The 16,279-nt window shown below is 35.8% G+C and overlaps 1 protein-coding gene and 1 pseudogene across 1 annotated transcript; both read right to left on the reverse strand.

Moving 5' to 3' along the window:
- Window positions 1–929: 929 nt before the first annotated feature.
- On the reverse strand, window positions 930–1,966 carry LOC102279477 (olfactory receptor 51F2). Its single transcript, XM_005902200.2, is given in 3 exon segments — window positions 930–1,064; window positions 1,067–1,921; window positions 1,924–1,966. Coding segments are annotated over 3 exon segments (939 nt in total). The 3' UTR covers window positions 930–1,023.
- Window positions 1,967–8,645: 6,679 nt separating this feature from the next.
- LOC102279755 (olfactory receptor 51F2-like) lies at window positions 8,646–11,859 on the reverse strand (annotated as a pseudogene).
- Window positions 11,860–16,279: the final 4,420 nt, after the last annotated feature.

A 16,279-nucleotide genomic window follows, 5' to 3' on the forward strand; every position in this document is an offset into this window, starting at 1 on the left:
CTAAATGTATCCAGTGGGAGTATGAAGACTGATTGTGAGGACACACAGGAACGAAGAGCCTATGGAAGATGAAGAACAAATGAGTTGTATTTTTAGATAGCTGTTTAAACGGATATTATTTTGTTGTCTGAAGTTAAAAAACAGCAATGACAAAAACCTAGTTAATGAGCATTTTTAAGTTACAAAAAGGAAAAATTATAAATCAAATGTAATTAATTGACATTTTGAACATATATTTCCATATCAAATGTGTTATGTACATGTATAATTCATATCTATATTAGTATTTAACTGTATTGTTGGAATAACATTTATCTATATTATTTTATTTTGGATGAATATAATATTTTACCAATATTCTCAAATAAACATTTAAGTAGTTTGTAAATTATCTTTGAATATATAATGATGTGTTGAATATGACAACACATCATTGCATTCTTGACACTTGCCCCCATTAGACACACATTTAGAAGATGAATCACTAGACATTAGATACTCAAAATGTTAAAAAATTTACCAAAAGTTGTGAGGAACTCTGTTAAGAATAAAAAAAGTACACTTTAATTCACATTTCTTCTAGTTTATTGTACTTATTCAGGATTCTCAGCCATGAATAATCTATTTGGGGAAATAATAAGAATTTCCAATAACTAAGAATTATTGAAACCTAGACTTTGCTACTGATCAAATTTATATCATACATGTCTTGATAACTGCATGCACTAGAAGTGGTGAGACTATTTGAACTGCAATTTATGAGTTAATTTGTCCTTTTGCAGACATACTTTAACTATCATCCTATTCTGTGTCAGGTACAGTATTTGTGATAGGCTTACATAACATAAGACATACTCCCTGTTCTTAAAGAATTCAGTCTAGAACTCTTCAAATTGTATTTTACTAGCTCATCAGAAGAATAAAAGCATTGTAACTATATTTCAATGTATAGTGGTAACTCACATTAGTGAATGATCAAAGTAATCAGGACAATGTAAAGAAAGAACACAGCGAAAAAATGTCCTAAATTAGCTTGGAAAGAAATATTTTGACCATGGCCTTGCAGTTTGCTTTGTCTTCACACTGTAGATTATGGGATTCATTACAGGAAAGATGAGCAGATAAATGTTGGCAATGAGAGTATGTACAAGGGGAGGGGCGTGCTTCCCAAATCTATGCACCAGTGACAAGCTGATCATGGGGATGTAGAAGATGGCAACGGCACTTGTGTGGGATACACAAGTTCCAAAGGCCTTTTTCTGCTCCTCTGAAGAGGCAATGTTGAGCACGGAGCGGATGATCAGGACATAGGAGAGGAGGATGAAGACAGAGTCCAAGGCAGTGGTAGAGATGACAATGGCCAGACCAAATGCACTGTTGATCCTGGTGTCTGTGCATGAAAGCTTCATCACATCAGGGTGGAAGCAATATGAATGGTGCAGAACATGACTTCCACAGAAGGACAGACGCTTAAGGAGCAGGAGTAAAGGCACTGTAACTGTTGTCACCCTAACAACAATGGCAAAGCCCACTTTGATGATCCTTGAATTGGTTAAGATTGTGGCATATCTCAGTGGATTACAGATGGCAATGTAGCGATCAAAGGCCATTGCAAGGAGTACCGAGGACTCCATTAATGTAAAACCATGGATGAAGAACATTTGTCCAATGCAGGCATCAAAGCTGATTTCTCAAGTGTTGAACCAGAAAATACCCACCATGGTGACCAATGTGGAAAGGCATAGTCCTAGGTCTGAGAAGGATAGCATGGAGAGGAAATAGTACATGGGCTCATGAAGGCTTGACTCAGTGATGATGACGAACAAGATCATGCCATTCCCTGAGATAGCAATGACATAGAGACAACAGAATGGGATGAAAACCCAGGCATGGTAGGTTTCAAAACCAGGGATGCCTGTAAGAAAAAGACTGTAGGGTGGAAAATGCTCTGATTGAATGATGGCATGATGAGTGCAGGAGGCAGAGTTCCCTGAGGAAAAGGAGCATGTCCTGCAAAAACAGGGAAGAATAATGTTTTATTTTCTTCTACAAATCTTACAATTTTGAATCACTAATGAACCTTGTCTTATTTTTAAATGCAAGTGCCTTACTATTTATTCTTTTATTAGATTCAGAGTTGTATTGATGACTTAGTGGAAGAGACAGAGGACTAAATCCAGAGCACATGGGTTTTAGCAAGATTCTCATTTGTTACCTCTAGGCTTCAGTATATTAAATATATCCATGCTTGTGTGTGTGCTGTTACTTCAACTGTACCCGACTCTTGTGCCCCTATGGACTGTAGCCTACCAGGCTCCTCTGTTCATGGGATTCTCTAGGAAAGAATACTGGAGTTGGTTGCCATTTCCTTCAGCATGGGATTGGACCCAGGAATTGAACCTGCATCTCCTGCATTGACAGACAGTATCTTTACCAATAGTGTCATCTGGGAAGCCCTAAATATATTCATTCAGTTCAGTTCAGTTCAGTCACTCAGTCATGTCCGACTCTTTGCTACCCCATGAACCACAGCACGCCAGGCCTCCCTGTCCATCACCAACTCCCAGAGTCCACCCAAACCCATGTCCATTGAGTCAGTGATGCCATCCAATCACCTCATCCTCTGTCGTCCCTTTCTCCTCCTGCCCTCAATCTTTTCAGCATCAGGGTCTTTTCTAATGAATCAGCTCTTTGCATCAGGTACACACATATAAAAGAGGATGTTAGACTAGATAAGTTAGATTAGATAATGGTAATATATTTCCCATGTCTATGATTCTATGTTCATGGGCAGATAGGGCATTTGTACACAAAAATATAGGATAACACAAAGCCAATCCATCCTGTTTCTTCATTTCTCACTTTTCAAGGAAAATATTCCTGAAGAGGACCATTAAGAATTTGCATACCCAATAAAAGCAGTATAGTAAGATATTTTAAAATATTTTACAAAAAAAAAAAAAAACTACTTGTTTAAATATATAAGAGCTTGGACAGCAAGAAGATCAAACCAGTCAATCCTGAAGGAAATCAACCTTGAATATTCATTGGAAGGACTGATGCTGAAGTTGAAGCTCAAATACTTTGGTTACCTGATGGCAAAAGAGCGGACTCATTGGAAAAGACTCTTATGCTGGGAAAGATTGAGGGCAGGAGGAGAAGAAGATAGCAGAGGATGAGATGGTTAGACAGCATCACCAACTGAATGGACATGAGTTTGAGCAAACTCTGGGCAATGGTGAAGGACAGAGAAGCCTGGCATGCTGCAGTCCATGGGGCTGCAAAGAGACATGACTGAGAAACTGAACAACAACATTGATAAAAATTAAATATTAAGAAAGATATAATTTAATCAGTACATATAGACTATAGTGTGTATAGTTGGGAAAGCATTTGTTCAAGTAGTAGTTATGAATTTGATATTGTTTAAGAGAAATTCTCCTGAAGAAATAGGGCTTAAGTTAATTTTAATGAGAACAAAGGAAGTCATTGCAAACTAACAGATAATAATTGGAGCAGAATCATCTAGTAAGAATATTTCTTTAAAACAAAAGGACACTGAAAATGAATTGAGGGGTTTTGAGGTGGGTGTATGGTCCATCAGAAAGTCTTATTAAATTTGGATGCATTCCATTTGGATGGTGTTTGATGACTCTGAACCACCTTCTCTGTTTGAGGTTATGAGCATATACTCAACCCAGATCAAGAAATCTCTAGGATCAAATAAGTTCCTTTATATTGGTTTTTCCCTAAGTTTTTTGACACCCTATTTTTATCTGTAGAAAGAATGCCTGAATTTTAAAGTATGTATATATTCTTTCTCTCATTCATGTATGCACCCTTTAAAGAAATATGTAAATGATTGACAAAATGCCAAAGTGCAATAAACAGAATTAAAATTAGGCCTAGTGCATAAAGATAGTTTATATGTTACATGGGGAAAAAAAAATCTCAGTTTAAGTTAGTTTGATGAGTTTCATGCCAGCTCCTTAAAGAACATTGGCATAGCTTCAAACTGAGTGGGAATAACTAATTACAGGACTTGTACTAAAGAGAGCATTTGAGAAAAAAAAGAGAAATATGTTCAATAAAGGCATCCCCTTGAGGACTTACTTTTTAAAAATGGGTGGAAATTTTGAATTAATAGGCAATGCATAAAAACATAAAATCCATTGACCTCATTTGAAAGAGAAGGCACACTTTTTAACATTTGACTTTAGAACATGTACTTAATCTCTACATTCCCAATGTCAACTTAAAAAATATTCACAATGGAAAGGTGAGAGTTTTGTTTTACTCAGTGGATATTGTTAGGACATCAAGCCAGAGAGGTGGCATCTCAAGTAACCCTGAGGATAACAGTATCTAATGCACATTTCCAGAATTGTTTTTCTTTTCTTTTTACAGATGCTAAACCCCCACCATATGGAAGAACTTAACTACTTAATTATGATGAACACATTGCCCCCAGATCTATTGGAGCTGGAGGATTGATGTTAACAATTCTGACACCAAACTCTTTCCTCACTACCAACCAACTAGAGTAGTGTGCACCAGCTGATCACAGAACCTGGGACACCCCTCCCTCACCTTGCCTTAAAGGTGCTTTCCTGAAATCCATCAGATATGGGAGTTTGCTTGTTTGAACACACGCTGTCCAGAACCCCTTGCTTAGCGCCCTGAACTAAATGCTGCACTTTCTTCACCACACCCAGTGAGTGGGCTGTACTGCTCAAAGACAAGGGGACCTAAGTTTGGTTCCATAGCAGAAGCAGGCTCTCAAGCTATAGCTCCTTTAATTATAGTACATAAATTAAGTGACCTCATGGATTGTCCAAGTGTCAAAGCTAGTCTTCTTAACAATAGTGATAATTTTTCACTGTCTCCTATGGGCCAAACAAGTTATATCATTTTACCTCTTTCTTTGAATCATTCTTTCTACTATTCTCTAAGCTTCTTATGATGTCTTTTTTTCCACTGATATAATGAAAGGGAAACATAGTAGGGCTATTCTAATTTGGGGAACTCTGTTAGTAAAAAATGTGGGCAGGAATGGCTTTCCCTTTCTTAATTCTGTGGTTCTTAAACTACCCTTAGTTGTTCTTGCACTAAAACTAATGAGCAAATGATAAATCACTCATCTTGGAAAAATACATTTATGTCTCTTTCTTCCCCATGGTGAATCTTTTAAGAATTATTAAATTCTTAAAGAATCCTTGAAACCTAAGCATCCTTGTAACCAGACCACCAAGACCCTGTAAATAGATTGCCCCATCACAAAGCTTCACATCCAGCACAGTCACAAATGCATAGTATATTATCAGCTCCTTTTTACAGATGAAACATTGAGGCTAAGATTACAAAACCAAGGCTCAGCAAATCATGTTACTTTCTCACATTTATCCACATGGAAAATCCAGGACTTGAACTGTGTTCTCTCTGATTTCACTCTGTTCTCTTCACTTCTTATTTAAAAAAACTTAATGAAACATGTGGGATAATGAACACATGTTCATGACTGCAGTCACTATTTTAATAACTATGTTGAACAACACAGCAACTGTTTTTAAATTGATATATATGAATATAATATACTAATCTCTTGAATATGTACTACCAAATGCACCAATTTCTTTTGAACTTTGGCTTTATAAACTATCTGAAAATTACATAGTTCCTCATATATTTAGAAAAGACTTCAATGCATGGAAACATTGATCTCATGCAAAGAAGACTTCTTGAATGTGGAAAGGGAGATCATTTGACCCTTTGAAAGCCATCCCAGGCAGCAGCAGTCTCTTAGAGAGAGAGAAAATCTCAAACTCAGAAACCTACTGGCAAAAAGTTCTCTGTCCTAAGGCTTAGGAAACAGTTCCTGAGCAGTCCTGCCTCCTAAACCATCTCCAAAGTTCTCTTTTGTTAGAACTCACAGGCATTTTTCAGGAAGGAGAGAACTCTCAGATCTGAGAAAGAGTTTATAAGGAGTCCAGGAGCTTCCTGGGAAAGCCATTTACCTAGCAGAAAAACCACAGTTCCTAAGAGAGAACTCCATCCAGCTGTGTCCTTCTAACACTTTTGCCCCAAACAACTGACTGTGGAGGGCAATTCATTTCAGTCTAACTTTTTTTCCTTCCTCCAAAGAGAATCCTGAATGGATTATGATTGTAGTTCTCATTCAAAAGCAATATTACCCCTGTACAATTTACAAGACAGTAACTCAGCTAACAAGCTTTTGAAAACATGATCCACATCATATGTCATTAGGGAAATGAAAATAAGATAGTAATAAGATACCACTACACATCTGTTAGAAATGCCAAATTCCTTAACCCTCAAATCCTTGTGAGGATTTGAAGCCACAGGAACTCTCATTCACTGCTGATGGGAATGCAGAATGGTACAGCCCCTTTAGAAGACACCTTGGTGGTTTCTTACAAAACTAAACAAACATACTCATACCATGCAATCCAGCAGTTGTATGCCTTAGTATATACCCAGAAGGATTGAAAACCTATGTCTGTACAAAGATTTGTTACACTTGTTTTTTTCATTTCTATGCAGGGACTGGTATGATAGTTCCTTGACTTTTTGTATCCTTGTAAAAGTTTGTTAAAAGTAAATTTGTGAGTAGAACATCCAAAACAAACCACCTGTTCTATGCCCAGGCTCATTCGTGATCCCCACACAACCCCGCACCCAGCTGTGAAATCTATCAGCCTCCAATATCAAGTGCATGAATTTTGTACATTTCTAAGAAAACTTTACATTTCTTTTAAAATGTCATTAATTATTTCATCAAGCACTTTAAGTATCTATCACATACCCAGGTTTTGCGCTGGTAATGCAGGGAATGGAACTGAGTCCATGCAAACCACTTTTGATGTGTTTGATCAGTCACAGTACCTTCTTCATATGCTGCACAAATTTTTATTTTATTTTTTTTTCAGTTGTATTCTTACATTTTCTGAAATAATAAAACATAGTATGCCAAAAATGTTGCCTTTTTTCTTCCAGCTTCAATAATAAAATGTGTTCACAAAAGTTCCCAATTTTGAGAAGTGTTTTTTAATGCATGCTGGTATGATAGCTGTCACAGTACAATCTAACAGAATTGTGGATGAGGTTAAAGACAACTAAGCACCACTGGAACCATCTTATGGAAAAAACAAAGGAACCTTTTGTCAAACCCAATGCTTTGTGTCTCTGTAGATTTGCCTACTTTAGACCCTTCATATAAATTGAATCATACACTGGGTAGTCTTTTGGTACTGGCTTTTTTCAATTATAATAATATTTTCAAGATTCATCTATCTTGTGGTAAGTGTAAATGCTTCACTCTTCCTAGTGGTCAAATAATGTTCCATTGTATAAATCTATTGTGTTATATATAAGCATTTTTCAGTTGAGGGACATTTGAGTGGCAGAAACATTTGTTAACACTGTTCTTTCTTCATTGAACTTTATGCATATCTGTGTCAAAAATCAATTGAAAAGAAATGTGAGCTTTTGTTTCTATATTCTCAATTCTATTTCATTAAATTATATGTCTATCCTATGCCAGTATTAGACCACCTTGATTACTGTAACCGTATAGCACATTGTGAAATTGTTTAGTGTGACTCTTCCAAATTTGCTGCCTTTTTATGGTTTTTGCTATTCTGGGTGCCTTAAAATTTCATATGTATTTTGAGACCAGTTTGTCAATTTATGTAAAGAAACAAACTTGAATTTTAGTAAAGATTTCATTACAACTTAAGAATCAATTTGGGAAATATAGCCATATTAAGTCTCTAAATTCATTACCATTGTATATCTTTTTATTTATTTCCACTTCTTTAATTTCTTTGAACAGTGCTTTTGTCTACAATGTTTTCAGTATATAAGTTTTGCACCTCCTTGGCTAAAATTATTTCTGAATATTTTTATTCTTTTTGATTCTATTGTAAATGAAATTACTCCTTAATTTCAAATTTGAATTGTTATTTGTTAGTGTATAGAAATACAATGGATTTTTAACATATTTATCTTGTTTTATTGAACTTTATTGATGTGATTTATTAGTTTTAATAATTTTTAGAATAGATTTCTTAAAATATCAGATCATATGCAACAATGTGGATGGACTTTGAGGGTTATACTAAATGAAATAAGTCAGAGAGAAAAAGACAAACACTGTATGATATCACTTAAATGTAGAATCTAAAAATACAACAAGTTAGTGAATATGATAAAAAAAGAAACAGACTTACACATATAGAGAACAAACTAGTGTTCACCACTGAGCAAAGGGAAGGGATGAGGGGCAATATAAGGTTAGGGGAGTAAAAGGTACAAGCTAGTATATATGAAATAAGCTACAAGAATATACTGTGCAACATGGGGAATATAGTCAATATTTTATAACAATGATAAATGGAGTATACGCTTTAAAAATTGTAAATCACTGTATCACACACCTGTAACTTTTATAATATTGTAAAACTATACTTCAATTAAAATAAATAAATAAATAAAATTTAAACACTAAAAAATGTAAATTTCCACCAAACTACATCCCCACCCCACCCACACAACCTTCTACTTTTTTTGCTTTCGAGTTACAGATAATAGATGATATTAACTAAACCAAGTTTTAGAAGTCATAGCTAAGGAGTAGCTTTTATTGCAGAGTTGTTAGAGTCAAACTCAAATCCCTTGGGAAAAAGGAGTTTTTTAATGGTCCTAATGATCTATTTGGTTTTCACACTGTAGATAATGGGATTCATCACTGGTGGAATAAGCAAATACACATTGGCCATAGGAGTGTGTGCACAAAGACAGAAACATAGATCAATGGAACAAAATAGAACCCCAGAGATAAATCCACATACCTATGGACACCTTATCTTTGACAAAGGAGGCAAGAATATACAATGGATTAAAGACAACCTCTTTAACAAGTGGTGCTGGGAAAACTGGTCAACCACTTGTAAAAGAATGAAACAGGAACACTTTCTAACACCATACATAAAAATAAACTCAAAATGGATTAAAGGTCTAAACGTAAGACCAAAAACTATAAAACTCCTAGAGGAGAACATAGGCAAAACACTCTCTGACATGCATCACAGCAGGATCCTCTATGACCCATCTCCCAGAATATTGGAAATAAAAGCAAAAATAAACAAATGGGACCTAATTAACCTTAAAAGCTTCTGCACAACAAAGGAAACTATAAGCAAGGTGAAAAGACAGCCTTCAGAATGGGAGAAAATAATAGCAAATGAAGCAACGGACAAACAACTAATCTCAAAAATATACAAGCAACTCCTACAGCTCAACTCCAGAAAAATAAATGACCCAATCAAAAAATGGGCCAAAGAACTAAATAGACATTTCTCCAAAGAAGACATACAGATGGCTAACAAACACATGAAAAGATGCTCAACATCACTCATTATCAGAGAAATGCAAATCAAAACCACAATGAGGTACCATTTCACGCCAGTCAGAATGGCTGTGATCCAAAAGTTTACAAGCAAGAAATGCTGGAGAGGGTGTGGAGAAAAGGGAACCCTCTTACACTGTTGGTGGGAATGCAAACTAGTATAGCCACTATGGAGAAAAGTGTGGAGACTCCTTAAAAAACTGGAAATAGAACTGTAGTATCACCCAGCAATTCCACTGCTGGGCATACACACTGAGGAAACCAGAATTGAAAGAGACACATGTACCCTAATGTTCATCGCAGCACTGTTTATAATAGCCAGGACATGGAAGCAACCTAGATGTCCATCAGCAGATGAATGGATAAGAAAGCCGTGGTACATACACACAAAGGAATATTACTCAGCCATTAAAAAGAATGCATTTGAATCAGTTCTAATGAGGTGGATGAAACTGGAGCCGATTATACAGAGTGAAATAAGCCAGAAAGAAAAACACCAATATAGTATACTAATGCATTTATATGGAATTTAGAAAGATGGTATCAATAACCCTGTATACGAGACAGCAAAAGAGACACTGATGTATAGAACGGTCTTTTGGACTCTGTGGGAAAGGGAGAGGGTGGGATGATTTGGGAGAGGCATTGAAACATGTATAATATATGAAACAAGTCGCCAGTCCAGGTTTGATGCACGATACTGGATGCTTGGGGCTACTGCACTGGGACGACCCAGAGGGATGGTACGGGGAGGGAGGAGGGAGGAGGGTTCAGGATGGGGAACACATGTATACCTGTGGCAGATTCATGTTAATATATGGCAAAACCAATACAATATTGTAAAGTTCAAAAATAAAATAAAATATTAAAAAAAGAATAAATATAAACTGATATATTCATATTTGGAATATATGGTGGGAATATAAACTGATATAGACACTATGGAAGATGGTATGGAGATTCCTTAAAAAGCTAGAAATAAAACCACCGTATGACCCAGAAATCCCACTTCTAGGCATATATCCTGAAGAAACCAAAATTGAAAAAAACAGGTGTACCCTAGTGTTCATTGCATGGCTATTTACAATAGCCAGAACATGGAGGCAACCTAGATCTCCTTCAGCAGACAATTGGATAAAGAAGCTGTGGTACATATATACAGTGGAATATTACTCAGTCATGAAAAAGGAACGCATTTGAATCTGTTCCAATGAAGTGGACGAACCTAGAGCCTATTATACAGAGTGAAGTAAGTCAGCAAGAGAAATGCCAATATCATATACTGATACATATATATGGAATCTAAAGAGATGGCACTGGTGAATTCGTTTTCAGGGCAGACTTAGACAACAGACCTATGGATGTGGGGAAGGAGAGGAGGGAGGGGGAGATGTATGGAGAGAGTAACATGGAAACTTACATTACCATATGTCAAATGGAGAGCCAATGGTAACTTGCTATTCGACTCAGGGAATTCAGACACGGGCTCTGGGACAGGCTGAAGGGTGGGATGGGGCAAGGAGTTGGGAGGGAGGTTTGGAAGGGAGGGGACACAGGTACACCTATGGCTGCTGCTGCTTGATGTATGACAGAAACCCACAAAATTCCGTAAAGCAATTATCTTTCAATTAAAAAAAAAAAAAGTGTGTGCATAAGGAAGCGCCTTTTCCCCAAATCTATGGACAAAGCACAAGCTAATGAGAGGGATGTAGAAGATGGAAACAGCCCATATGAGGTAGACAAATGTCTTAAAGGCCTTATGCTTCTCCTCTGGGGAAGTAATGCTCAGCTTGGCCTTAATAATCAAGACATAGGAGAGAAAAATAAAGATGGAGTCCACTCCTGCAGTAACTATGAGGACAGTAAGTTCTTAAACACCATTGATCTTATTGTTAGAACATGAGAGCTGGATTATATCAGGATGGAAGCAATAAGAATGATGGAGCACATGGATTTTTCAGAAGGATAGATATTTAACAAGTAGGGCCATAGGCATTAGGATCACTGTGCCTCTGACTAGGATGGCAAACCATACTTTGATAATTCTGGAATCAATCAGAATGGCAGCATATCTCAGAGGGTTACAAATAGCAATGAAGCGATCAAAGGCCATTGCCAGGGGCACTGAAGGCTCCATGACAGTAAAAAGTTGAAAGAAGAATGTCTGGGCAACGCAGACATTGAAATTGATCTGTCTTGCGTTGAACCAGAATATACCCAGCATGGTGACTAGTGTTGAAATACACAATCCCAGGTCGGTGGGAGACTTGACTCAGGGATGATGACAAATAGAATTATACCATTCCAGGTAAGGCAGTTATGCAGAGACAGCAGAAAGGGATGGAAAACCAGGCATGGGCAGCTTCTAGTCCTGGAACTCCCGTCAGTAAAAAGATCAGAGCAGAGGAAGTAATGTTAGGAAAAGGTGACATTTATACTATGGATGAATAATAGTGTTGAAATAAAATGTCCTATAATGATAAAAGAAAACACCATTCAGTAAATTCATTGTGATTTTTATTAACTGCAGTTAGATAAATCAAATTGGAGATTTTCCTTAGGACCTTATCTCCACTTTTTTTCTCCCTAGTCTTTAGGCTTTCTTTGCTGTACTGAACTTCTCTTGTCTCCTGATTTGTAATAGAGAAGAGGGCATTTTTAATAGTATCTCAAGAGTACTTTTTGTCATCTTCCACTTTGATCCTAAGAGTTTTTCCCCCTTTCTTTGTATTCCCCACATAAAGGAGAATTGGATCAAGATAATCTGAAAATACCCAAGAAGTTAATGGAGACCTCAAAGTAATAATAGGTTATAAAAGAAAGTTGTATTACTTAATAAAAATAAATCATATGCTAGAATATTTGTATTAATTCTAGTGCATTATTGTGGAAATTTATCATACATTTAAAAATATATAGTCTTTCTAGGAAGGAATTTTTTGAGGAAATACTTTTATACATGTTGAGATATCTTAATTTATTATTTCTTGATCAATGGATCTTACCCCTGACTTGATTGGGTCATTTCTAATCTAGAGTTACATTTCTGGTCTTGATTTTTTTCCTTTTATGTCTGTTATCATTGTAGTTGTGTTGAAACGTACCTAGTAAAGATAACTCTGTAATATTGCCTTTAGCAATTACTTCTTTCAGAGACAACTGTATTAAATATCAGGGTTAAGAGTAAAGCGTGCAGATACCTGGTATTAGATACTCCCTCTTCAGCCTAGTCTTGTTGCAATTATCGCCACCCTTTACTTGCCTACAGTCTCAGAACAATACCCTTACAGAGCCTGGCTTCCTCAAAGTAAATAACATATTTGAACTTCCAGTTCCACCAGTAGATTTTTTTGTTAGGTAAGTTATGTCCTGAATATTTTTTTTTCCTTTCTCATATTGACTTAACTCTGATCTAGTCCCCTTATGTACTGCAAACTCTTGCTAAGATCCTCACTAAGCCGATCTGGTGGTGCTGTATATATTCTTAATTTTCTTCTCTTTGCCTCTTGAAGATTGGATGACTTCCTCATAGTCCCAGTCATTGACTGGAATTCCATTGGTCACTCATGAATATTGGAAACATGATTCTCAAAACATATACCCTATTACACAAGAGCCTAGTCTTGCCTCTTGTGATTTTTTATTTTTAATCCCCAGCTATTATTGCTATCCAGTCTCAAATTTTATTCCTGTTCTTATGATTGAATTAATAGCCACGTCTTTGGTCTTGTCATTTGGTCTTAGTGATTGTTTTCTTATTCTATGCAGTTGCAATTTAAAAAGACTGGTACATGGTTATGGACACTACTTAGTATCTTAAATATATGAGAGATTCTAAAGGGATCCACATACAGAAAAATTCAAGTGCACGTTTTATTGATTATGGAATGGCTACTGTCATGATATAAAATGATTAATGTTCTATTAATTTTATAATTATTTGATGGAAAGGTATATTAAATAAAATTAAATCAAATTCTCACTCAGTTTTATGGCATCATGAAAAATTAATATGCAAAAATTTTGAAATCAGAGGACATAATAATCTTGATAACATTGGTAAACTGGAGATGTTAATAGTTAGAGTTGTTTTGAAAGGAAGTTAAGACCTATCATTCATAGAATTCCACAGTATATCAGGCCTGTTATTTAGCTCTTTAAGTGAAGAATCTTATTTAATTTGAAAATCATATTGTTTTTAAGACTCAGGCTTTTCATCCAGAAAAGTAAAAATTAGAGAAATAAATTTTGTAATATTTCATACAATGGAAAAGCTAGGCTTTGAATTCCATCTTGGTATATTCAAAATTTGTTAAAGTCCACCACGGTACATACCAATGCTTCTTGATGGTGGTAAAATTGGTAGAATAACATTAAATAAATAAACTTTTATGTTACATATATATGCAGTTACTAAAATGTCAATTATTCATGTGATTTTTTTCTTCAACAGCCATATGCTGTCATCTTTCTTTGTCTCTAAATAATTGTGTAAATGCATAGACATTAGCATTTCAAACACTTGGTGCTTTTATAGATTTTTGGTGTGTGTTCTGATTTCTATTGTTCTACTAAAACTTATTTTCTTATCAACATTCAAGGGAGATGAAAAAGCATTATTTGCTCACATGCTAAATTATTAAGATGACTGGTAAGATTAACATTGTATAATGAGACCTGCTGGAATCATAGATTTGAGCTAAAATAATAAAAATTAGTCCTATTCATTTCCATAGTCAATGCTGGCATATTTAACCTAAGTTAAGTGACTTCAAATGCATCTCTTTGATATCAGTCTGGCTTGAATATCTTGATCTCTTGAAGAGTATTATAGTCTGTTATTCTGAATGGAACAATATTGTTATAAGGAAGATACTAATGAAACTGTCATGCTCTACTACTAATAAATCACTATTAGTTTTTGATAAATTATTTATCTCTTTGAAGCTCAACACTAGGATTTGAGCATATGACCCCAGATATCCCATAGGCAATATTTTCCCTTAAAGAAATCAAATCTCACTTTTCATGGCAGAATTATATATTGATGACTGAAATTCAGCTCTTTGGGCTATTTGAACTCTCTGTGTTCAGTATCATGAATAATATATTTTAGATATCTTTTCTAAGGACTCTAGTCAGTTTTCAAATTGACCACATAACCTGGATTACTTTTTGATTTTCAGAATTTTATTGTTTATAAATTTTTTAGAATGGAGATTCAGTACATTGGAAAGAATATCTGTTCTTTATTTCTAAGCTGCACTGAAAACAATAAAATACCATTTTATTGTTTTCAGGTAATGGAATATAGCCAATTAACAATGTTGTGATAGTTTCAGGAGCACATCGTATGGTAAATTCTTAAATCAAAGGCAATTCTACAATATCTTTTGTTTGCATGGCTATTATAATTTCCTCTTAAAAGTACTTCCCCAATACATTTGAATCAGTTCTAATGAGGTGGATGAAACTGGAGCCTATTATACAGAGTGAAGTAAGCCAGAAAGAAAAACACCAATACAGTATACTAACGCATATATATGGAATTTAAAAAGATGGTAACAATAACCCTGTGTACGAGACAGCAAAAGAGACACTGATGTATAGAACAGTCTTTTGGACTCTGTGGGAGAGGGAGAGGGTGGGATGATTTGGGAGAATGGCATTGAAATACATATAATATCATATATGGAATGAGTCGCCAGTCCAGGTTTGATGCACTATACTGGATGCTTGGGGCTGGTGCACTGGGACGACCCAGAGGGATGGTATGGGGAGGGAGGAGGGAGGAGGGTTCAGGATGGGGAACACATGTATACCTGTGGCGGATTCATGTTGATATTTGGCAAAACCAATACAATATTATAAAGTTTAAAAATAAAATAAAATTTTAAAAAAAGTACTTCCCCTGAAGAATCCAAATCTCTTACAGCAAAATGAGTCCACATAAACCTTCCAACATTAATACACATCCATGTCTCTCTGATGCCCTTGTACTTACATCCAGTGAAGAGGGTGAGGAGAGACAGGGCTATGTGATCTCCTTCAGTTCCCAGAGTAGAGGTTCTCTATAAAGAACCCATTCTCTTGGAGACTCATTTACCCATCATAAAACCCTATTCCTAAGGGATCTCCCTGGCTAGTTGTATCTGCTTGTTTTGCCGCCTTTGTTCTTTAGAATCACTCTGCATGCCTAAATTGGCTTGCTCTCCCACAATGTTTAGTGTACTATGATTGCTGAGGTTGTTTTCTTTTTGACTTACGATGGTTCATATTGAAATTATATGACAGGAAAATATAAATATTGAATAAACATGAAAAGTCTGCAAATACAGTTTCCATGCATGTTTGGAGAAGAAAAAAAATACCATCCTCCTATACTAGGATTTTAGATCCGGTTATTCCACAGACAGGCCTTCCACAGTGGCTCCGTGGTAAAGAATCAGCCTGGAATGCAGGATACTCAGGAGACTCGGGTTTGATCCCTAGGTTGGATGATCCCCTGGAGGAGGGCATGGTGACCTGCTCCATTATTCTTGCCTGGAGAATCCCAAGGATGGAGGAGCCTGGTTGGCTACAGTCTATAGGGTTGCACAGAGTCAGACATGACTTAAGTGACTCATCACATAGCACACATTTCACATAGAGGAAGATTTAAATTTTCCTTCACAGGTAGACATCAAAACAAATAAATTTAGATTGGAGATAACAATATACCACAGATATTGTACAACACCTTGTTGTATCCTGTTATATATCAGTGGCTCTTCAAACTGGCTAACTTTTAGATATACCTGAGGAATCTTATTATAGATATAGATTCTTAAGCCAGAACTGATAAAATAATAT

The sequence above is a fragment of the Bos mutus genome, chromosome 15 (assembly GCF_027580195.1).
Source record: "Bos mutus isolate GX-2022 chromosome 15, NWIPB_WYAK_1.1, whole genome shotgun sequence".
NCBI lineage: Eukaryota > Metazoa > Chordata > Mammalia > Artiodactyla > Bovidae > Bos > Bos mutus.